Source organism: Phyllostomus discolor, chromosome 5, assembly GCF_004126475.2.
Source record: "Phyllostomus discolor isolate MPI-MPIP mPhyDis1 chromosome 5, mPhyDis1.pri.v3, whole genome shotgun sequence".
Taxonomy (NCBI): Eukaryota; Metazoa; Chordata; class Mammalia; order Chiroptera; family Phyllostomidae; genus Phyllostomus; species Phyllostomus discolor.
The window spans coordinates 132,989,574-133,014,150 of record NC_040907.2 but is presented as its reverse complement, the minus strand read 5'-3'; the positions used below and the strand labels follow the sequence as shown (position 1 = coordinate 133,014,150).

The following is a 24,577-nucleotide window of genomic DNA, read 5'->3' as shown; positions in this document are numbered from 1 at the left end:
TAAAATCATATTAAAAAATACAGAGCATTTCTTGTTAATGCTGCTCGGAGGAGCGGCTTTTATCAAAAGAGAAGACACATAAAAGAGGGAAATGGTACATTTACTGGTAATAAGATGAAAAATAGTTTATGATCTCATGTACTTTGCCCCCAGCTTTTTCTTAAGCTGCTCAGTCTGTTTTAATACCAGGTTTGTTTGCTTTCTGGGGATGGGCCTGCAAGGCAGGAAATTGTCAAAAGGCGTAGAGCAGAAATTTTAACTAGCGTTTTTAGAAATTAAAATTAAATACCAAAATTGGGTAACCAATTATTAAATGTGGAGTTCAGATTTTTATAAAATTTAGTTTTTAGAGGTTATGGGTAATTTCTATACCTACACTTTGTTCTGTAGATTCCAAGTTTCCATATGTTGCCTATTGTCAGAAACAAATAAACTGTCCCCCCTTCTTTTTTAAAGTGGTTTCTTCCATATTAGGGAATTATTCAGACTTCTTTCTTTGGTTCCTATAATTCCAAACCAGTTGGAACATCAGTCTATTTTGGGTTATGAAGGAACTTTTAAAATGTGGGCATGAATTTTTAATGTTCTAATTCTCATAAAAATCAATTTGCCACATATATAACAGTTAGGATGGTAAACAGAGTGAAGTCATTGTATTCCAGAAAGACAAAGTTCTCATTTCCATATTTAAGCCCCACCCCCACCCTATTCCCATCCTTCTCCACATGGGAGGGCCGCTAAATGTAAATTCCAAGACTTACAAAACAACATAAGGTTGTGATTTGCGACTCTTTCTGTCAAAGATGAATGTTCTTACCTGTATTTGATTAAACTCTTGTTAGTCTCTGGATTTTTATGGTTTTCCCACGACATCACATAGACTCACCACAAGAGGGCAATCGAGAGTTTACTTTCAGCTCACACCGCTAGAAAATGGTTTTAACGTCAGCTAAGTGTTTTAACTTGCTAAGGATTTATCTCTCCGCCTTCTGATTGCCACACATGCAGCTCTGAGTTTTCACTCACAGCAATAATAATCCAAATAAAGTCCTTCTGAGGGAAAATATAGACAGACTGGTGCAGACAAGAGCCTTTGCCCAAATAAGGATCCCTTTTGTGGAGACCCCATGTGTTAGATAACCATCAGCTGACAGTTGGTCATGAGTTAATAATGTTGGATGCTGAAATATGCATACCATGTGCTATAAAAGAGTGTGGAGGACAAAGACAAATACTGCTATAGTTAGATATCAGAAGCATGCCAGAGGTGGGCAGAATGCTTCACTGGATGGATGTGCGTTATATCTGTCAAATGATTTCATAAAAATTATTATGTTTTAAGTATCATACAGTAGAAGGTATAATATTCATTGCCTATTTTGTTGATGCTGCCTGGATTTTGGTCTTAATCTCTCTGCATGTTACTGCCTAAAATGCTACAGCAACTCTTGTCTTCTGAGAAAAGAAAATATTCCCTAAGCTTATTTCCACTGCTGCCATTGTTGTTCTTTTATTTTTACAATGGGGACTGTAAAAGGGGAGTACGGGGGTTCCCTGAAAGAATCCAGGTTGGGGTGGAGCACTTTGATTGACATGTTCTGTCTGGAGAGCTGTTAACTGTCTAGTTATATTTCTGTGTTGCTGCCACCACAGGACTCAAAAAAGTGAGGATGTGGAGGGTATAAGCTTTTGGTTTCATCTCCTGAGACCAGTTATTTGGGAGGATGGGACCTTGGGCCAAGTGGGCACTGGGCAGCTGTCTTCTCAGAGTGATGCCCCATAGTCTTTTGGTGCTAAGGATGATTGGGAAAAGAATACATACATCTCCTCCTCTGCCCCCTGGAGTTCAAACCTTTTTGTTCTGTCAACTTTTCTGGGCTTACTGGAGCCTGTCTTCAATGAGTAATCTCACTCTCTTCTTATAAAACTGTGGGGTTTGAAGCACATTGGCAAAGCTAAGGTCATGCGCTTACCTTTAAGCCTGAATATATCTACCTTTCTACTAACTTGCACATGAAATCTCCAAAAAGGAAAACACAATTACACCATAAATGTATTCAACAATTAGTAATTAAAAAGCTGCTACCTTCCAGTTAGCCAAAATCACTCAAGGTCTGTTTTCTCTTATTCAGTTTGCAAATGGCTTACATTATATTCAACCCATGTTGGTAGCAAAAGAGAATAATTAGTAAAATAAGTAATTAGACAGCCTCTCTTTCTCTCTCTCTCTCTTTCCTTCCCTCTCCCCGCCAAATCTGTTGTCCAGGCTTACCATTTGCTGTGACATCTTAGTTAAGGAAGTTAATGAAATAACATCTTCATCAGGGCCATTTATTAACTTTGAGTCAATGATTACCAGATTGGATTTTTACAAAGGAGTCACAAAATTTTCAGATACTAACATCTACATGTGACTATCCTCTGTGACAGTGAATAAAATCCCAAATTATATTGAAACTTTCAAATTGTTGCTTTTGTGCTTATTCTAGCCACCGATATTAATCTTGTTCTGTTTGCTCTTTAATACACTTTTCCAAGGACAGATCTATAATCATAATCATAACATTGAATTGTTGACTAAACTGACATCACCCAAGAGAAAGATAACACAAGCGGCATGTAAATGAAAATATTCTAGTAACCACATATTAAAAGAAACAGGTAGCAATAATTTTAATACCATATTCTATTTAATCTAGTGTATCCAAAATATTGTTTCTATATGTAATCAATATAAAAGATTATTAATGAGATATTTCACTTTTGCATTGTCTTGGCAACCTAGAATGTTTTTCACACTCATGGCACATCTCAGTTTTGGACTAGACACATTTCAAAGGCTCAGTATAGCTTCCTGTGGCTAGTGGTGGTCGGAATGGACACAGCAGCTCTCAACAGTCACAAAAACCATTTATCTTATACTGACAAAAAAGGGAAGAAGTTTGCACCTTTCCTGTATATTCTCTGTTAATCTCCAGATTTACATTAGAATTTCTGAGGGTATATGGCTGTCGTTTCCCCACCCTCCCTCTGACTCACTGAGCACGCTAGTTGTCCTTATTCAATACAGCACCAAGGACTATGGACCCCGCCACATTCCCTTCATACACAGTCCTCACCCTTGCTCTTCTTACTTTGGACCCTCACTCTGCCCTGCTCCAACACACTCTCTTTTCTACATCTGTGAGCTCCTTGGCAGAGTTTTTAGAGCCATTTCCTAGTGTGTGGCTTATATACATCCACACAGAAATGACGCTCAGAGATGGCACTGGTGGCTCATAAGGGGGAAAGGATGGGAGGGACGTACCTGAGCAAAGGAAACAAGAACAGTCATCTCTTTCCTTTTAAGTAAGAGACTCTCCTACTGAAATTACTCTTTCTGAAATGTAGAACAGCATAAAGTCTCACACAGCACATAGAGTATCATAGAACGAAAAATCCCTACTAAGTAAGTACAACATTCCTTTGGGGATTTTTTAAAAAAGTAATTGAGAGATTATTACACGATGACCTTTTACTTCTTCATATGTGTGTGTGTGTTTGAAAAACGAAATTGTCTCTCATAACATATTAGTTCAATCTGTAAGACATTAAATATCTCCACGTTAGTGTATACACACACAGAGTCGTCTTTTACTGAAGTCCAAGTAGGGGATTTTTTTTTCCATTTTTAGAGATGTAGCAAATCAATTATCTTCAATGTTGAAAATGGAATATCTCATTTCCAATCCTGGAGAAATGGCTGAACAAGAATGTTCTGTTTATATTTGAGTTTAGAGACTGTTCTGATATTTACTGCTCCTTGCCAGGCTGCTCAATACAAAAATGTAGCCTCGCTTCTCTTCTGTCATGTCCTATAATAACACCACAGAACATATCAATCATGGGTTACAATGAAGCAGGTTTATTGATTGTAACAAGGGGGAGAGAAAGAGAGAGAGATTAATTCTCTATGTTTAAGAGGTCCTATCTTTATAAACTTCATAAATTATAGAAATCAAAATGTCCTTAAAAAGCATTTCCAGAATGGATCCTTAAATAGCCTTAAAAAGACAAATATCATAAATTAATATTCTATTTTTATTATAGACAGTCATACTAAGAAAGACTAAATCTGCTTTTATTGAATAGTTCTCAAAAAATGGAAACATGAGTTATTCCAAAATCTTAAAGGAAAAGTACATAGTGAGCAGTGAAACAACACACTCAAATTAGAATAGCTTCTACACAGTTGTTTTCTCAACATCCTGGGTGACCCTCCTCATTGAGGGCGGAGCCTGGGGCCCAGGACCTGGGAATGGCCGCCAGGTACCTGGCATCTGGCGAGAACAGTAGGACACATGAGCTGCCCCTCATGTGCGGAAGTGGAAATTTGAAGCCCTACAGCATTTTTAGAGTCCAGTTTTTGTTTTTTGTTTTCTGTTTTTTGTTTTTTTGAGTTTGCAATTTCATGACAAGACTTTGCAACTGGGGAAGAAAATTGGATGCTTTGTGTGCAGTATTTACACCTAGACAGCACAGCCACCTGCACCTTAAGGACCAAGTTAAATCCTCAGATGTCCACTGTGCCCTGATGTCTCTTTACAAAATATTTAGAATTCTAAGGCAAAAGAGTCTTCCCAGAGGCTCCCGATGCCATGGTAGATAGACCTCATCACCCCAAAGACAAATAAGCCTCTGCCAGAGGGCAACCTGCCACCACCTCCATCCCCTTACAGGCCCCAGAGGGGACCTTTCACTGAGAATAGCTCCCCTGGAGGATCTTGTGGTTAGCAGAAGAGACAAAAAGGAAGGTGAGAATCTGAATGGTCTGGTGTGGATTCCAGTCTCCTACCCCAGTTCCAGAATTCTTTTAGAGCCAGCTTCTGAAAACCCAGACTCTCTTCCTTGCTCTGCACATAGATTTAGCTCCCCGATTCCCCCCTTATGCCGCAAGTGGTAGTGACAAACATTTTATAATCCCCTCTCTTCTTTGCCAGTGCCCTTGTCAAGCCTATTTCTAGAATATTTCTGCATTCCTTTGGAATTCACTACATATTTCAGAATAATATACAATAACATTTGGTGACTTAAATTTCTCTGCCTTGTTAAGACACAAAGATGAAATAAAGATAGAAATCCGCCCATCACAGCTGGTAAAACCTGACTAAAAAAAAAGTTTGCGTGTGTTTTAATGGCAAGAATGCATGGAGTCACATGCTTTCCAACCAATTAGCAGTGCAGATGAGCTAACAAGTCACATTCCATTTATAGGGTGGGGGAAGGGGAGAAGTCAAGTCTGTATTTTTAAGTGTTTCTGAGAAATGAAGACCTCCAGGGCAGAAAGAAGGCAGACCAGGAAATAGTTATGCAAATCACATGCCTATAAAATTACTAAAATTTTGATCAGGAACATTAACAATCGCTCCAGCATTCACAAGCACCAAACAGGAGTGAGTAAGGCCGGGCATGTTTTGGAAAGGATTACAAGAGTGTTTGCTTACATGGTTTGTTGAGCAGTCAATGAAGTCCACGGCTGTTTTGGACTTAAGCTGCCCAAGCAGTCCAGGTATGACAGATGCAGTCATACATTCCACTCTCATTAGTGACTCTTGGGGATCTCAATGATTTTGACAAAGAGCCAAGTGACTAGACCACATATAAAGCCTGTTTCATTTTTTTTCAACCTCTTTCTAACAACACAACTGCTCGCCCTTCCACAGAAGGTAGAAAGGGACCTGGATTCTGTGAGGGCAGGGTTCACTGGAAACACTAGACTGCAGTTAGTAGGAACTGTGGTTCAAGCAGCGTCAGGATATGGCTTGGGCTAAAGCAAACTTGGCCGTGGCATCCAGAGTGGCGAGAAAGGATGATTACTCAGGGCTTGTGTGGTCTTGGAGGCATTTGAGAGTAAGGGTATTTGAGTTTGGCCCTAGTTTTGGTTCACAGTTCTGAACTCATCTTTTTAATGCTTTTATTTGAGGGGGAAAATTACACTTAAAATGGAACTGACAGTACAATTATTGAAAGTGATATCCCTTCTTTTTTAAAAAAGAAGAAACTTCTAAATCCATTACTTAAGTCAGAATGTTCTACACGATGAAGCCGTGCTCGATCATGGCCCTGTGTGTTCACGTCTCACATGATACAGCGGCTTCTCAAACACTTCTCTTGGGTATGAAAGGCTGTTGGTAGGAAAACTGAATAAAAGTAAACTTGAATATTCTTAAATCTATATGTAATTAATGCTCCGTGAATTTATGGAAAGACTCAACCAATTAACAGATGTTGAGCACCAGCAGCTACAGTTTTCTGGTACCACTCTGTTAGCTGTGGAAAAGGAAGTGTGTGGAATACAACTGTGGATTGAAAATAAAATTTTCAGGAGCTCATTTATGAATTTTTCAAGTAAAAATGTTGTCTTTAAGTTAAAGCCAAAATGAGGGCTGAGAGCTTCTGTTTTTCTTTTCTTTTCTTTTTTTTCCAAGTATTTGAAAACTGAAATTCTGCAGGAGATTATCTGTGAAATGCTTTCTTTTATTACACCCATAAATTTCAGGAGTGGCTTTGATCAAGCCTTCTGCCATTCTTGGTCTCTAATCTTTTATTCATACGTTAATAACTTTAAAAACACTCATCCTATTTTTGTTGTAGTGAAAGAGGAAGTTTCTAAATAGTCAAAGGGAAAACATTGAAAATAGAACAGTAAATGATAACTAAATTAGGGTAGGTTTTTTTCTCTTCCAGAAAGAGCAATGCTCCATGCTGAAACTTGCCAGAGTATTTTAAGATTATTGTCTATGTAGAAAATTTTCCAGAGAATTGATATCCTCAGAGGAAAGGCATTACAGAAATGCAAAGTATGATCAGTAATGCATACTATACATAGAATGATGTTTATCGGTCCCTAATACTTCAGTCAGCGGAGTTTCATTTTCTGGCTCGTGTTTAGTGTTTAAAATACACACACACACTCACACACAACTTGCAAATCAAATGTGTTAACGCTCTGCGGACTTCCTCTAGACATTGACCCTGGGGGTCAAACTCTTAGGAAAATGATGCCTGGTTTTCCATTCTCCTAATTTCAATCCCCACCAACCAGCAAGTCCTTTCTCTCAGTGGGAGCTCACAAAGAATTTCTCGATAGAATATGTAGCTGTGTTGGCAACAAAATCCTCTCTGCAAAAAGAGAAGAGAGAGTTGTTAACTGATGAGTCAATCCAGTTTTTATAGCAGTTTATCTTCGTGGTATTTCCAAGAGTATAAATGTTATAAAAAAAATAGAGACGGTCATGACAGGAAGAACACAGTTGAAAAAAACAGGAACATTTAAGCCAAAAGCAATTTACTTTGCCAGTAACTGGTTACATTTCCTTTGTTTTATTATTATTATTGCAAGAGTTGGGGTTGAGATGAAAGTTTCCCACACCTGCACTGACACATAACTTGTCAGAACCCATTGTGAAGGAAATATATAAATAAATGAATGCCTGCGACTCTGAGTTCTAGACTCTAAGGGGGAAAAAAACTTGTGCTGTTATATTGTCTTTTAAAAAAGACTATAATTGTTTAATATGCAAAGGAATTAAAAAGGGGAAATCACAAAACAAAACAGAAGGGCTAGATGTCAAAGCAGCCTGGAGCACTGGTGGTCTCTGGTTCTCCTGGGATTAACACTTATGGAAATAGCAGTGACTGCTCAAAGGTGAACACTTGCTAATTTCATGGCACTGAGTAAGAGGAACAGATGGGTTTCATAGGGGGAGTTTTTTTAAAATCACAGGGATCTTTCACTGATTGTGTGGAAGAGTCCGTGGCCCACTGCAAAGGGGTCCTGTGCATGGCTCTCTAAGTCTTACTGGAACTCTGTGGCTTTGGTGGAAGCCTGTCACCTGTTGCTGAGTCAGGATCCGTGGGGACCCTGCTTGCTGTCAAGTCTGTAGGGTGCTGTTTGCTGCCTGAGATGGGCTGTTGCACCCTTATGCTAGGTGGTATTCAGGAGTGTTTTCCATTTGGGGAAAGCTCCCTGGTGACTGCCAGCCCAAGATAATCATATAAATACCTCATTATGGGACAGAGAGTGCGTGTGTGTGTGTGTGTGTGTGTGTGTGTGTGTGTGTCTATTAGAGAGAAGTTACTTAATGCAGAGGCTCTGGATAAAATCCAGTTGCTGGGCTGGAACCCTTCTGCTACCTGTAACCCATTGTATGAACTAAGACAAGTAATTTCATCTCTATCTCAGTTTTCTGGTCTTTAAAATGGGACTAATAATCACAGCTTCACAACATGGGACTCACAATCGCATGTTGTGAGTTTTAAATGAGTTATTGTACACAAAGCATTGGCTGGCACAGAGAAAGTGCTCAGTAAATATCAGTTATTATTCTTCATGTATGATATTAAAAACATTCATGCAAAGATCATTGAACTCTATGAGCAAGCCAGGCCAGGGCTGATTAGCAGATTATATATACATGGAAAAGCAACTGTGCATTTATTGCTCCACATTCTTTTTTTTTTTAAGTAGAATTGACCTTTGTTAAGTGTACTGCTGGCCTCCCAGAATGACTTTGCTGGTAGAGATCAGTCTCATCTAAAGGGCTGAAGCTGCTTTAAATCTGTAGTCTAGGGCTAAGGTTCTGTCAGTAGGTAGGTACGCAGCCCTTAGCTATCAAGCGGGGAGGGCAGGCTCAGGTAGGTCCAGGAAAGCTGAGCCAGGTGGAGCTATTTTCTTATGTAAAAGAATGAAAGGCCAGAGCCTCCACCTGACCCCTGACCACCATCACGCCATAAAGCATTTAATTTACTCACCTACCTAGCAAATTACTTGTTTTCTTGACCCTGTAGGAAAAAAAATATATAGCCTGGGGACAAGAAATTTTGCGCTTCCCAGAAAAGCCAGCTTCCACTCTGGCTGGTGTGGCTCAGTAGATACAAAGAACCAAAGGGTTGCTGGTTTGATTCCCAGTTGGGGCACATGCCTTGGGTTTTAGGCCAGGTCCCTAGGAAAGGGGCACTCAAGAGGCAAACACACATTGATTATTCTCTCCCTTGCTTTCTCCCTCCCTTCCCCTTTCTCTAAAAATTTAAAAAAAAAACCTAAAAACCCACCTTCCCAATTCAAAGAATCATCTGGGTTCTGTGGAACCAAAAGGTATTGTATTGTGGGACCTCCCACCCAGGCCTTCATGGTCCACCTCCGCCCTGCCCCCTCGGGACTCTGACCATCTGCTCCTCAGGACATTTGCTCATTACATGTGAGACAAGACTGTGGCCCCAGTGACAAGGTGCCAGGCACAATGGCTTAACGGAGTAATCAGGAACCAAAGGCTGCAAGTTTCCTGTCTCAATTCCCACAGCAAACTCAAGTCACTTGTTTATGCTTTCAAAGCTCAAGAGTAAGTAGTAAAGGTGAAAGCAGTCTTACAGGTGCCCAGTGTGACAGGTGGACAGGCCCAGTTCATGAAGACACAAAGGAAAGATATATGGGCATATTTATTCCATTAGTCCCGTGTTCACCCAACAAATTCATATTGTGCAATGCTGCCTCCTAGGTATGTGCTGGGGCAGATGAGAGATGAACCCAGCATGGTCCTGTCCTCATGGACTCTCCTACAGTATAATAATAAGCCATAAAACACATCTCAAATACAAAGAACAGCAATGCCCTGCATAAGAGAAGGTCAGAAACAGAGTTCAGAGGGCAGAGAAAATTGAGTTGAGACTTAAGTGATTGGTGGGATTCAGCTAACATACCTGAAATATCAGTGTGCTTGTCTTACTAGGAACAAGAGGCTTTTTTTTCTTGATCAGATCTCACATAGAGTTGAAGTTTGTGTGACCAGAATATTAGATGCTAGTGTGTTCTAAATTTGTAATTCTCAGAATCTTCTGGGCAAGGACATGTGCTTCTCTGGGTTCTGAAAACAGCTCAAAGAATGGGGGAAACACGCCTGATTTGGAGATGACTTATTGTCAGTTCCTGGAACCATTGTCTTTACTTAAAACAGCTCATTCAATGCCAATTCTATCTGAAAGGCCTTTGGGATTAGAAAGCTTTTCTGGAAATAAATGCCTTTTAGGTTCAAATGCTTTTTGCCAAAATGTTAGGAAGGAAAGATTGTAGTAACAAGTCTTAGAACAGAGGTGGTATTGTTTTATTCCTCTCAGTAAAATGCCTCAGACCTACCCCAAGTTTGTCTGTCTGCTTTCTGCTCAGCTATTATTTTGATAAGGGGACATGAAAGTACATCCTTCCCCAGCAATCACTCAAGTCTTAGTACTTGGGTCAATTGTGGAAACACTTCTGTGCTACCCCATGTGTTCCAACCAAAAGAGTCCCCACCCTGGCTTCAGGCTGAGGATTGTGTCAGTCATGCAAGCTGGCATCATGCACTGACAGGGGAGCAGGAGGTCAGGATCCACAAAACAGGCCAGATGAAGTCACCAACCCCGTGCAGGGAGGTGGAGAGAGCAGAGCCCTCTTTGCCAGTCTGGCAACTCCAGCGAAGTCCTCAGAGCTGATCCCACACACTCGGTGCTAGTCACCGCTGTGTGTTTACATGAGTAATGAAGCTGCGGGGGGGAGGGGAGTTGTAAGCGGAGCGCGGAGGCTCACAGCTCTCATTCGGAGGAAAGCTGACATCCACACCAAGTCCAGTCCGGGCTTCCAGGGACGTGGCCGCGGAGCAGTCACATGCTGTAGCTTTCAGGAGCACAGACAGCGTCAGGCAGATGTTTGTCGACTGGAATGGGTAATCGCTACTTTCTCTTTGCTTGATTTGGGTTTGTGAGCTTGTTTACCTTCCATAATTCCAGGCTGGCTTTTGGGGGATGGACTTTCAGAGACACATTTGGGGGTAATGAGAGAAGGGAGAGGGGATTTGGGAGGGAGGTATCTGAGCTGGAGCCCCAAAGGTACTTTTGAAACTTTTGCCTGATTGTAAAGGCAGCTCTATATACTGAGCTCTAGGAACAACCAACTGTTATCCACAGTAGAAAATCAAATTAGTGGGATTAACTGTGTTTGTAAAATGAGCACAATATAAAATGCCCTAAAAACCACAGGTTAACTGAGTGGCATGAGTAAGATTAACAACAATTAGGAGGATTCTAGATGTCCAGATTTGGCATTGCCATAATCAGGAAAAGTGTGGGTACCTGGAAAGGTCTGAAAGGAATCGCTTGGGGTATAATTCATTCGTTTGGAATTCTTTAAGGACTAGCTGGTTAGTTGGTTTGTTTTACTTTTGTTCAACTTGTGTGACTGATGAAGTTGAATGTGAAAGCTGATGCCGGACAGCCCAGCCGTAGCACTCAGTAAACAGCAGCTTTTTTTTTCTGCTTTCTGTATGGCTCTTAAAGGGATTCAAACTCAACATCAAGGTTGAAACATAACTTTGATTTGCATCTTGTCTGTAGCTTTTAGAAAGTATAAGCTCCACAGAATCTGGCTGACCCCAGTGTGATCTTTGGGAGTTATTTTAAATAACCCTCAAGATGGTCATTAAAAAATATATTGAAAAAGGAAAAGAGAACATGCTGATTTAAATACATCTGCCAGATTTGTTCAGATTTGAAACATGCTCGTCGCAATATTATTAGTAAATGCATGTAATAATATTTTTCAGATTGTTATTGTGACTGCCTCTCTCTATAGCTCTCTCTCTCTCTCTCTCTACGTACTTGTATAATTTGAGAAAATGCTCATGCCTCCAATTTGGAAGAGAGATGTTTTCAAACATTGCATTACTATGATACCATAATGGGCTGGCATATTACTTAGGTTTCTGAAAACAAGATACAAAACAAAATAGAATAACCTCAGAGCCTGGCTCAGGGCTGTCTTCAGCCCAACCTGTTTCTTTTCTAACAATGCATTATCCTTTCATCATCCTTCAGAGCTAAGGGCTTCATTTTATTTATGTTAATTAGACCTGTTTAATATCAGATGAGCTTTGGACAAGAAGTACAGAAGTATATGGTCTTCCAAGATGCAACCCTTCAGAGAGAGAAGAACAGCATGAGGGCTGGCTACCACAGATGTGTACATTTCTCGGCACACGTAGTAGGGACCACTGTAGTAAGATTCCTAGTGTGTAACAAAGAAATCCATGCCAATGAAAATGTATATCAATTGTTCTCTCCATTTGTTTTCAGCGCCAAATCTTAAAGGCAGACCGCGCAAAAAGAAACCATGCCCACAGAGAAGAGATTCATTCAGTGCCGTTAAAGATTCCAACAACAATTCTGATGGCAAAGCCATTGCAAAGGTACAGTAGTTCGCGCCGTGGTGTTCTTTTGAGGCATCTTTTTATTTTTCCTTTATCTCTTTATCTCCCTATTCTTGTTTCTCTGTGGCAGTTTGCAATTCCAAATCTGACTTTGATATTCACAACTTTCTGCTGTGTCTGTGTCCGCCACCTCCCCTGCCCTGGGTGGCAGAGCGGGGTGGGTGGGTAGGGGGTATGCATTCTGATTAGTCAACAGAAAGACTCCCCACCTCCCAGTCTGGCCTGTTGTGTAAAGGACAGATGATTAAGCGCCCACGTCATTGACGCTGAGATTTCATAGTAGGTGACACAATGACATAGTTTACTCTGCCTGTATCAAAAATAGACCAGCTAAACCATCCTCCGTCTGAATGCATTCAGCTAAATATGCTTCAGAGATTGACAGACAATGGAGTTAGAAATGACTAGAATTAATCTTTTAAGTTATTTTTTTAAATCACCTCTAATTTACCTTAATGTAAAATTAAAGACACATAGCAAAATATTTACATGTATACATATACCTATGTGTACATTTATATGTTTTTAAAGATCTCTCTTAAGGCAGAGTAAAGATCCAAACTCTAGGCTAATTTTTGAGGACCCAGGCCCATTTTGCTTACACATTCTTTGGAACCTTGAAAGTGTGCGCCTGAAGTATTTAGCACTGTGAAGTGTGAAGTGTCACTTCTCGTTTTTAGACTTATCTTTTTTCTTCTGTGAGCTGGGATTGGATTTCCATGGTTCCGTTTATGGGGTGTCTGTGTTTAGGTGTTACTTCTGTGCCAAAGGCAGTGATAGCCCCTTTGGGGCCTGATTTGAAGACCAGATATCAGCTGATACCACATTTCCAGATCCAAGGACTAAACTTACAAAGGTGGCAACATCTTGATTATTGGGGAATTTGGAAGATTCTGATGGAGAAAAACATCAACTCAGTTCTGTGTTGAAAATCTATTTTTCTGCCATGTGCTCCACTCCTCCTCCCAGTGTAACGAAGCAAATCCTAAATATTCACGTTCTGTAAATCTGATCTTCGTTGGGAATTTCTGAGGATGTTTTGGTTAGCATTTCTTCATCCTTCCAAGATTGCCAAGGGTTAAAAAGAGATCAACCAGGAAAAATGTGTATTTTCTGGCTAAACAAAAACCTCTTTCCCTAAAGTTATTTTTGTTCTGTTCATTTAACCATCTGCAAGTTGAGTCCACCTGAATACCAAGTATGACCTTTTTTCAGTAATTTGGACATCTCGGCCCTAGAGCTACCTATCTAGGTCTTCGGCTTCCATGGTCTGGAAGGATGTCAGCAGGAGCAGTTTATTATACATGTGATGTGGTTTGCAAGATGCTAAAGAATGGAGCCAGAAGGTTTTAGGACTGTAACCTTCAGCAAAGCATGTATTGCCGATGTCTTGCATTGGCTCCCTGCCCCATACTTCTGAGATGACATCATGTGTTTATCCAGCATTTCCTGTACCTGAGCCCAGCAGAATGAAGCTGCTTCCCATGTCACATGGAGTCACTACCAACATATGCCTCTGGGAGTTTTATCAGACTTATACAGCAGACCTGAAAGCACACACACCCCTCCAATATCTCTCTCTGTGGAAGGCAGCTCAGGACTCCCACTAAGACCCACAAAACTAAAGAGAGCAGGAGCCTGTTCTATGTCTGATGTTCTCCGACTTATCCTTCTTAGGAGGGACAGACTTCGAGCCTGGGTTTTCTATGTGACCATTTCTGTGCCACCTCCCACCGGTGCAGCCATTCAGAATTTTTACCTAGAGGAGGATGATCCTTCCATCGCTGGTTTCAACAGTGAATGTATGGATGTTCTGCTGCAGCCAGCTCCCAGGGACCAATCTAAACATCCAACTCTTCTTGGAGTTTTGGATTATAGTCCTGCTGTTGTGGTGGGTCAGGCAAGACCACGCATTATGGAAGAGAGAGACAGATGGGTGTGAAATATGGTGGGCTCATCTGCTGGCACCAACAGACCAACGTAAAATCCCTGCAGAATGAACAAGCCACATCTGGGGTCAGGACAACTGTTAAAGAGGCATTTGCATCATAAAGTGGTCTTTTCTCATGAAATGCAACAGTAGAGATTACAAACCGGTGACACTCTGATCATTTGCTAAGCTGGGAGCCACATTTCAGGTGGACAGCTAGTTGGGCTTTGTGACCAAGGGCTGTGTGACTTTTTTCTCAAAAGTCTGCCAAACAGACCATTTCTAACTATGGATAAGTACCCACATTCTGCGGCAACACACAGCGAAGCTCTTAACATGGTAACCCACAACGCACTGGACTTCTGTGTGTGACTAGAAAAGCAAGTCAAGTAATTTACCTGTCACCATGAAAAGGTTACACTGTCTCAGTGCAATCATGAAAGCTAAGTTTACAAGACTGAGAATTTCATGGCTTTCCAAAGACAGCAAAAGTCACTTGGGAAAAAGTCTACCAGCTCTCTGAAGATGTCATTAATGCATCCAACCCAAATCCCGCTGTTTCCCTTGGGATCATCTTCTAGCAACAGATCTGGGGCCCAAACCCGTTCATATGGTGATCTGTACAAGAGAAATCTCAGCCTTGGTCTATAATGAAAGGCCTCCCATGATAGAAGGCAAATGACTTTTCACATCCTGAAAGCACTTTCCAAAAGCCAGAAGTATGTAACAGGTGGTTTATATTCTGAAAGGAACCCAAAAAGGAAGCCGTGGTATGCAGTATCTTCTTCCACTTAAATCACCAGCGTATTGTCAATATTTTACAAATAGGATACTCTCATTATTTTCAATATTTTTTCATCCCATTCGGTTCCCAGAATTACCCCCCATGGTTTATCCTTCCTGGTTTCCTGAGGAAGAAACTGAGGGTCTCCTAGCAAGTTAGTGACTAAACTGAAATTACTCTAGGGTCTTTCCTGTTGGTTCAGCACATCTCGCTGCCTCGGTTGAGAGCTGGATTAGTTATAACTCAATCCAGTGAAAAGATGTGGTTAATACCAAATAGGCAGTGGTTCATTGAAAACATTAAATGTGGATTCTTTAATTAGCACTTCCTCAGTCACTTTGGAAACCCCAAACCTCTTAGTGAACTCAACAAGTATAAGACATACAAGTCGGCAAAAATATTAAAAAGATCTAGTAATTAACTGTTACCATCAAAAAGGTGGGGGTTCTCAAGGTCAACACAAAGACTGGCTCCCATTTAATATTTCAGTAGATTAAAATGCTGAGAATGTTTGGGTACATGTGAGCAAATGTAGAAAGGAACTTGGCCTGTTTCTACAAGAAACAGAATAATATCCTAAAAGGTTCATTTATATTAACTGAGGAAATGTATGGAGCTAGTCTGAGAAAGGCAGCCACCACTCACTTCCTAGGAAGCTCCCAGCTTCCCTGGGAGAAAGCTGCTGGGAAGCCCACTGAGGTCCAGGATGGAGTTCAGTAGGTGGCAGTCTGGCTTCACCTGGAGCCTTTTCAGTGAAGCAGGGAGTCTGGATGACACCCAGCCTGATTTGGGCATCCCTTCCCCCCAAGGCTTTCCTTCTGTTGCTGGGTGTTTCTTTCTGCACAGGTGAGGCAGGTTAGGCAGCTATCTAAATGCTGAGGGACAAACCTCATACTCCCTTAACAATGGCATTTCTGACCTAATAATACAGATAATTGGCCCATTATCATTACAGATTCAAGACCCAGCCTGTTTCTTATGCAGACCTTACATCTACTCTTGTTTGTACATGATTGGAGTTTAGGCAGAGGGAGACCTCTAAAACCAGAGTTCTGCCCTTCTCTAGCCAATACATAACCTGGCTGGGCTTCAGTCTCTTCATCTGTACAGTGGGGCTGAATGCCAGCCTTTTGTGATTCCTAGGTACAGGAGGCAGTTTACATGAAGCCCACAGCACTGTCTCTGGCTCATTGCAGGTGCTCCGTTGATACTGGTTTCCTTCCCTGTGCTCTAAAGGCAGTGGAAGAAACAGCACTTTTCTACTTTGAAAAGTACCTAATTTTATCTTTTACTTTTCACTTGATAAATCACCTTTCTAAGCTGTAGGTTTTATAAAAACCTAGTCATTATGATGGGCATTTTAATTGGAAGTATGTTTTGACTACTACTCTTATTTTTATAAGTTCCACTAAAGTATAGTATTTAAAACCACAAGCCTAGAGTTGAGACTACCTGGATTCAAATCCCAAACTTGCCACTTAATAATTTGAACATGACCTTGTCATCCGTGTGCATGTTGCTCATCTTTTCTGTACCTCAGTTTCCTCTAATAGGAGAAGAACAACTTGCCTCCTTGGAGTTGTGGGCATGAAGGGAGTTAGTACCTAAAAAGTGATTAGAATAGAACCTGGCTACATCATAAGCCTTCAAAAAAATAAAAGGCTGGAACCAATACAAATTTAAACTGGAGTAATTTTATGATTTCAAAAAGCTATGAAATTATAGATGTCATCAGAACTTTAGACTCAACAATCTAAAATTTGGCAGTGAAAAATGATGACCACATAAAGCTTCACAGGATGTTCACCTTAATATATAATGTTACAATGTACCAAAGTTTGAAAATACTGTAAGTAAAACTTCTGCATGGAAAAATGTTTTAAGACCACTTCCACAGTCCCTTAAAAATTAAAATCTTATCTAGAAGCCCACTTGAATGACTTGTGCAGGAAGTTTTATTTTTAGCAGGTCCAATCTGAAGATATTAAACTAGCATGTTCACTTGAGAGACTAAGCAATAAAGAAAACCTTTTAAAAGGATACACTTCCCTTTAATAAATAAGCATAGCCTTTTATGTTCTTAGTGCTTGGGAAGGAGAAGCTGAAAGGAAAGAAAATGAGAGGTCAAAAATCTGAAATGGAAAACGCTGTTGAGTATGTGGGACATTTTTATTCATACCACTTCCCCAGCACTTGCCCTGTTCTCTTCGATGTTAGATATGGAGATGTAAAGAATATTGGAATGTACACATTCCCCACGGGCACACTTGAACTCAAAGTTTGACCCTTTGTACTTCCCCCTTTTACAATTAAAATAGCTCAGCAACTTAGCGTTATATTTAACAGCCATCAAAGGCCTCTTGTAGAACATGGCAGTGAGGAGGGAACATTAGGTTAGCCGTTCGGTATGCCAAGTTCCATATTCGCCTCGAGTGTGGTAGGAAGAACATCTGGAGCATTAACCACCCTTTATTTTTTAATTATGCTTTTCACTTACTCTTCTTGGGTTTTTAGCTGACCTCTACTCTTTCCTTTGTGGCAAAGTCACATTTCCTATTACAGTCTCAGGGCTGATGGAAAAGCAAGAAGCACTCAGTAAGGAGTGGGATCTTTTGTTTCCTAACAAGAGTAGATCCAGCTCCACCCTCAGGTGAGCCAGCAGAGACCTAGCTGATGTTCCTGATGCCAACACATGCTGGCAGCCACGTGTGGTTTCAGGTTGCTGGAAAGAGTAGCAACAAAATAAATTTCCTCTGAAAGGGTCAACTTGTCTTTCATTTTGATACAAAGTGTGAGATATAGGACTATTTCTTAAGGTAGGGATTGTTCAATTAATAGATCTGCCCCTTAGGAAAAGTATGTAAAGAGGCAGGAGAATGGCCCCACCAGATGCAAACACTGTTTCTGGCCCACTGGCCACCTGTTTCTATAAATAAAGTCTGATTGGGACACAGCCATACCCATTTGTTTACAAATTGTCTCTGACTGCTTTCACACTCAGTTTGAGTAGTTGCAACAGAGACTATAGAGGTCCAAAAGCCTACAGTATTTACTATCTGGCCCTTGACAGAAATTTACCATCCCCTGGTCTAAGACAATTCATATTCAGTGATGCCTCTAAAAAGCTATTGCAGAGCGAGGGTAATTTATTGGTTCTCCCTTCCCACTCAGCGAAATGTGTCACTAGCTATGTCTTTGTGAATGGTCCGGAGCTGGGCTTGATTTAATGTGGCACTTTCACCCCCTTTTCCAGGTGAAATGTGAGGCCAGGTCTGCCTTGACCAAACCGAAGAATAACCAGAATAACTGTAAAAAGGTCTCAAATGAAGAAAAACCAAAGGTGGCCATTGGTGAGGAGTGCCGGGCAGATGAGCAGGCCTTCCTGGTGGCGCTCTATAAATACATGAAAGAAAGGAAGACGCCAATAGAACGAATACCCTATTTAGGTTTTAAACAGAGTAAGTATACTTGTTTTCATTTTTGACATATTAAAGTTGCTCAGCTTCTTTGAATTGGAAAAAAAAACATATTTTGGAGGCAGGATTATGTTGAAATCCTAATCTGGGGATGATGATGCTTTCTGTTTATACTAAATCTACAAATCATCCAGCCAGGAATTTTTTTCCCTTCCTCTTTCCGCTACATTGTTCCCTTCTGGGGCAGTTGCAGTGAGATATTTATAGGCTTGAATCCACTGATTATGACTGGAAATAGACATGTTGAAAGTTTCTCATTTTCTGTTTTGTCAATCTTGAGTGTTTGCAACGCCTTTCTTCTGAGATAATAATATGACGTAGCTTTATCAGGCACAGATGTTGCCTGTGAAAAGGCAGCTTTTAAAAGGACATTTAAAGGTGGACAAAACAACAATAAAGAGAAAATATGTTTCCTAAGCTTCAAATTTGTTAGGAGATAACAAAACCTGAAGACTTTAGAGGAAACAAGAAATACACAAATTTGAACCAAAGACCCAATTTTGAATTACACTGACATGTACATTTAACCATCCTCGGTATATTTTTATGTCAATCAGGGAACTCACAGCTGACCAGAATTCCAAATAAAAAAAAGAAGCAACCCAGGCCCTGTCTTTGATTTCACAAATGAATATCTATTTTGCCTCTGTCTGGATTTTGTGGCACACAAAGCGTGAGCCCCTGGCTTGAAATAGTATTTTCTCCAAACATATCTTCCTAGATTAAAACCATGTGTCATTTTGATGAAGAATGTCAAACCTGCATGTTTTACATAACAATTTACATACCTAATAGCAATTGGCACTGATTGCAAGAGAACACTCGCAGCCATTATAAACTTATATAACTACGAATGATTACAATGTTTGTCTGAAAACTGGTTGCTGGAAATAGAAGTAAAATTAATGTACTATGAACAGCTTTGTTGCATTATGCATTGGTTCAGATTAAATCAAGGCCAAAGCAGGGCTCTTCATAGCTTTGAAATAGTGCAAGGTTCAATGAGGCTTTTCAAACGTGGTGTGTCACTGAGCCTTTAAAAAATCCTTTTTACTTTAGTTTTTATTCCTCTTACCCAGGAATTACTTGAAGTTCAATCTTCCCCTCTTGTATAAAAGAATCAGATCCATAGTGGTCCCATTCCACAGTATTGGGTATAAATGAACAGGGTTGCCAGCAGTTTGCCTGGCTGCTTAACAGCATAAACATATGCAAACCCTGTAAAGAGAACTCTGTTTAAATGGTGTATCTTTGTAACACCACACATGCAAGTTAGGGGACTAAATGGACTCATTTCCTCCGTGATTGAGTAGCTTCATTCTCTTTGATCTGTTGTATCACTGATGCCTCAAGGGTGAAATATTTTTCCTCCTCACTGCAAGGTACCACATGTTCCTGAAATACAGTATGAGCTTTTAATATAGTGCTGCCATCAGACATTCTATTAAAAAGATAATCATAGGTTAATGTGGCTGTTATTTATTGATTAAGGAGAGTTCTTATCTGAAGGAAGCATATATTACCATTTAATCAATGGCTTCTTTCTAAGGGTTGAACAAGACCGGCCCCAATTTGGAAAATCCCACAGTTTCCCCAAGGACACAGTAACTTAGCTTCTCTCCGTCTGCTGATGGCAACAGGACGAAAACTGTGTTGTCCTTTATCCTAAAAGGAGAACCATTTCCGTAGTTGGGACTGTTCTTTAGAAATATTTTAAGTGGTAATAATATATCCTGTTATTGAGTGCCCTTTGGCAAATTGTTTCCTAAGAACTTAGATCTCTGGGGTACGTTAGTGTTTCTTTTTTTTTTTTCTCTTTCTCATTGAAAAACAAAACAGAACAAAAAATGTTTTAATTGACATTTCTTGGAAGTATGTTAATGCAATGCTTATCTAAATACTTATTGTCCCTCTAACAGTTAACCTTTGGACTATGTTTCAAGCTGCTCAAAAACTGGGAGGATATGAAACAGTAAGTGTTTAAGCAACTTAAATGAAATAATTTTGCAATCTAAACACCCCGCCCCCACCCTTGACCAAAATAGAGAAAATGCGAAAGCAAACCATCACTGACTGCCTTTTCGAATGGCTCTACACTTTTGGGGGGTTTATTGGGCCGCTTTTGGAAACAGTCCCAATTAGTTCCAGGTTTGGCAAAATTGTAAACTTGTCGTAAAAACTACAAGTGGAAAACATATGTAACTCTCCCCTGTCAGGGAAATTAGTTGGGTCTGTAATTTTTTTCCATGTTGAGAAAGGGCTATTATTGTCCAACAAGCCAAGATTGCATAAAAGAAATTTCCCTTGGCAACATACCTGACATCTGTTCATGTCTAATATGGGAAATGTATTAAAGGCTTTCAAAAGTAATCAGTATTGGCCATTAAGGAATAAAATGCAGCAGAATCTCCTCTCATTCTAGGGCAAAGAAGCTTTATTAGACAAGGGTCAGTGCCACATAAACAGGAAGTTATCAGACTTATTCAGAACAGGCTCTGACACTCTTTATCAGCTAATTCTAACTGACAGGAACAGGTTATTTTTAGCCCACAGGAAAATTTGATGGCCACGGATTTTTACAGCATGTATTTTGAACCAAGAAAATGTTAGAGCAACAAACTAAGATTACAATCTTGAAAGAAGAAGAAAGCACTGCATTAATATAGCACACAGAGATGACATCTGTAATGAAATCAATTGACATAGCAAGATGTCGTCATTGGAAATATTTTCTCCTTCACACAGATCAGATTAAGTTGTGCAGTTTCTTCTGCAATTGAATAAGAAATTGTATTTTCTTTCCTTACGAAGTAACCTGGGATATCTCTGTAGCATAGTAAAATGACAGTAAGAGACAAAAAGTCAAGAAAATGAAATTCATTTTAGCTCAAACATATTAACTAGTGTTTCTGGCCAGATATAGCATATTGTTCCACAAATAAATATAATGGCATGATGTCAGGGGTTGGGACAGAAAAAAATGACAAGCATTATATGATTCACATAATCCGATATCTACTGTGGAGATAACTGCTCTGATTTCTGACTAAAAACTCTGTAATGTTGACTATATATGCATGTAATATGTTTACTTAACATGTGGGCTCTCTATATATGTTTATGAGGAAAGATAATACTGATATGAACTACATGTAGAACGCACATTTCATAGACATGAATTTACTTAAAATATTTGTCTTATCAAGTACCATACATAAAAATAAACGATGTGATTTTTCACTTGGGTGGATCTGTTGATGGGACAAAGAGACTGACCCTTTGCCACTGTGGCTTTGGTTTTTTATGGTGATTTTGCAAAATCTTGAGCTAATTTTAGCCTTCATCTGTGTGAAAAGATAACTTATTCAGGGTTAGTCTCATAAATTTAGAAGCCAACCCCAGAGCCTAGACTTTTAACTCTAACTTGTAGTGTTAAGAATAGGAATACATATATTTACAAGCTGTGATATTACAGCTCGTACTACAGATACATTACATGATGTTGCGCAATATTATGAAATGTCATTTTAAACCCAGGAACTTGTTGTTATTCACTGATAGGGAGAATGCCAGCAAATTTCACAGAATCAGTTTTTCCTGCTTTTGTATCTTCTGTATCTTCACAAGCACTTTTTTCTCATGCAACAGCAACTTGGTATAGAATATACAAAGGAAACTTCTGATAAGTTTCAGGGCACTTGTAGTACTCTTTGAACAAATTGTATTTATTCTTTTGTAGAATGCATGAATGAGTGGGTGAATGCATGAATGATCACACAATTAGAAAATCACCTAAACATATACAGAGTGTGGCAAAAGGAGGTTTACAGTTGTTCATATGGAAAATAATACAGTAATTAATAAATAATGATACAAAAATGAACCCTGTGTTTTGTGAATTCACGACTGTATAACTACTTTTGCCCCACCCTGGATTTAGTGAGTGTCTTATGTGTACAAAGCATCATGTTGAGCACTCTGGGAGATACAAAAATATCTAGGCCAATGGATCCAGTTGCTTACTGTGCTGGAGATACAGGCATTATAAGACAAGGTGGAGAAAGATCAGTGCCCTGTTCAGGTAAAGTACTTCCTCATTTAGAGATGAGGGAAGGAAGACTTATGGCTCTGATGCCAGCTGAGCAGAATTTTGGAGAATGGATGGTATTTAGAAATGAAAGGTCATGGCCTTCCTGGAAGAGAAAAATCAAATGGGGAAAGAAAACATGGAGGTAGACAAGCTGGGCATAGAGAGTTTGAGGAACTTAACATTGAGTGACTAGGTGTCGGTGACAAATGACCATGAGAAAAGGGTGGAGCCAAGGAGGAGATCTTGGATGCTAGGCCCTGGAGTTACTCAGCAGGCCGCAGGGAGACACAGGGGAGACTGGTAACAAGCTGATTGGTGTGCTTTGCCACTTACTCTGCTTTCACCACATGTGTAGGTGGAGTCAGGTAGAGAGAGGCTGAGCTGGAGGAATATGGAAGACCAGATTGGCATTTGTCTTTTATCTGGTTGTATGCTCCATGTCACTTCAGCCAAGCCACAAGAGGACTGGTGACTTCTGGGATTGCCCTTTATCTTCTGTTTTCATTCACACTTCAACTCCCTCCTTGTTCATTGGCTCACTACCATTTTTCATAGCACTCCAAATGTTTTCATCTCATTTCATGTGGTGAATCTCTATAGACATCTTTCTATAAAATCTACATCTGGGGCCATAAACTAGATGAAGCTAATTGGTGGGATTTTTTTCCTCCCTCCCTCCCTCCCTTCTTTTCTTTCTCTTTTTAGAAGTGCCTTATATTACCCGTTGGCCCTGTAGACACTTATATTTGCTACTGTCATTCTACATTTAAGCCTTTGAATCTCCTAAGAACAAAACAAAACTTTCTTTTGGTATATTTTGGCTAGTAAAATTTTGAGACAGTCAGTGAGAATTCAGTTTTGAAGTTAGTCCAGAAGATGTATGAATAATATCCAAAGCCTGGGGACTTAAGTTGTCATCACAGTGTTACCAGAGGACACTTATCTGTGAGATTATCTGATACCAGAGCAAGTGCAGACCTGTCATTTAGAACTCAAAAAAGATCTCAGAATCTTCTAGATCAGTGGCTCCAAAGGCTACTCAACAGCTGGGGTTCAAGTTTTCGATGGGGAACTTGGGTGTATAAGCAGTTGTCCAGCCCCCACACTGAAATGTTAACTTAGTGGTGGGGCCTGGGCCTGACAACCTGAGAATCCCTTTTCTTAAGCAGGCCAGGTGGTGTGAATTCAAAGTTAATTGTAACAACAATTATTAACACTTCACCTCCTGGCCCTCATGGGTCAGAGCTTCAAAACCTAGACCCTATTAAAGTCAAGTGTCAAGGATGAGAAAGTTATCTTCATGCAACTACTAAGTAAACGTGCCAATGTACTCATATTTTGTTGGCTCAGAAGCAGCATGAAGTTTCCAGTGAGTGTTTTCCCTTTGATAAAGCAGTCATGTGAATTGAGACTCAATAAGCTATTTTTATTTTGAATAAGGGAAAGTGTAGCACCCTAACATTTTTATTTTTCACAAATTGGCCTTTGTGTAGAAAAATACCCTGGTTATGTTCCAACCCCTACCTTTGTTTTACCAGTGAGGAAACTGAGGCGCAAGAAGGTGTCAGGAGTTGCGCGGGTCATCATGGCGTTCTTCAGATTCTGTTACGCTGCAAGTTTTGTGCACAGTCGTACTAACCTTTGTGGCCACTGGAAAGTGAAAGAGTTTTGTGAATGGTCATTGTTTGTGCTTTCCATTCTCAGCAGTCTCTTATGTAGCCAGAAGGCTTTCTACATGTTTTGGTGATTCGGGGAAAAAGGATTTAATAATCTACCTTTGTTAGTAGCATCTTTCAGTTACTTCTTTGTACCTGACATGATCCTTAGCAGATAAACAATTACCAGCTGAGACTTCATCTGATTCTTGAGGAAAATGTGTGAATTTAGGAGATGGGTCGAAAAGTCTGCATGATGTAAACATTCAGTAATAGTAAAAAATTTCAAGTTTAACATTTGTAAATGTATCTCTTCTGCTGTTAACTTGTGATTGGATAGAGACATCCCTCTGGAATTTCTTCTGGT

The 24,577-nt window shown here is 40.0% G+C and overlaps 1 protein-coding gene across 2 annotated transcripts in view; it reads left to right on the top strand.

Annotated features, from left to right (window-relative positions):
* Positions 1–24,577, top strand: part of ARID5B (AT-rich interaction domain 5B) — a 178,441-nt gene that overhangs the window by 123,753 nt on the left and 30,111 nt on the right. Inside the window, exons 1-4 of one of the 2 annotated variants that reach the window (XM_028511579.2) lie at positions 9,616–10,736; positions 12,142–12,254; positions 18,243–18,447; positions 20,385–20,437. In XM_028511579.2, the coding sequence (XP_028367380.1) occupies positions 10,733–10,736; positions 12,142–12,254; positions 18,243–18,447; positions 20,385–20,437 (375 nt within the window). In that variant the 5' untranslated portion in view covers positions 9,616–10,732. Of the gene's footprint in view, positions 1–9,615; positions 10,737–12,141; positions 12,255–18,242; positions 18,448–20,384; positions 20,438–24,577 lie in introns of those variants that run through there. The other variant, XM_028511577.2, reaches the window with a different exon arrangement.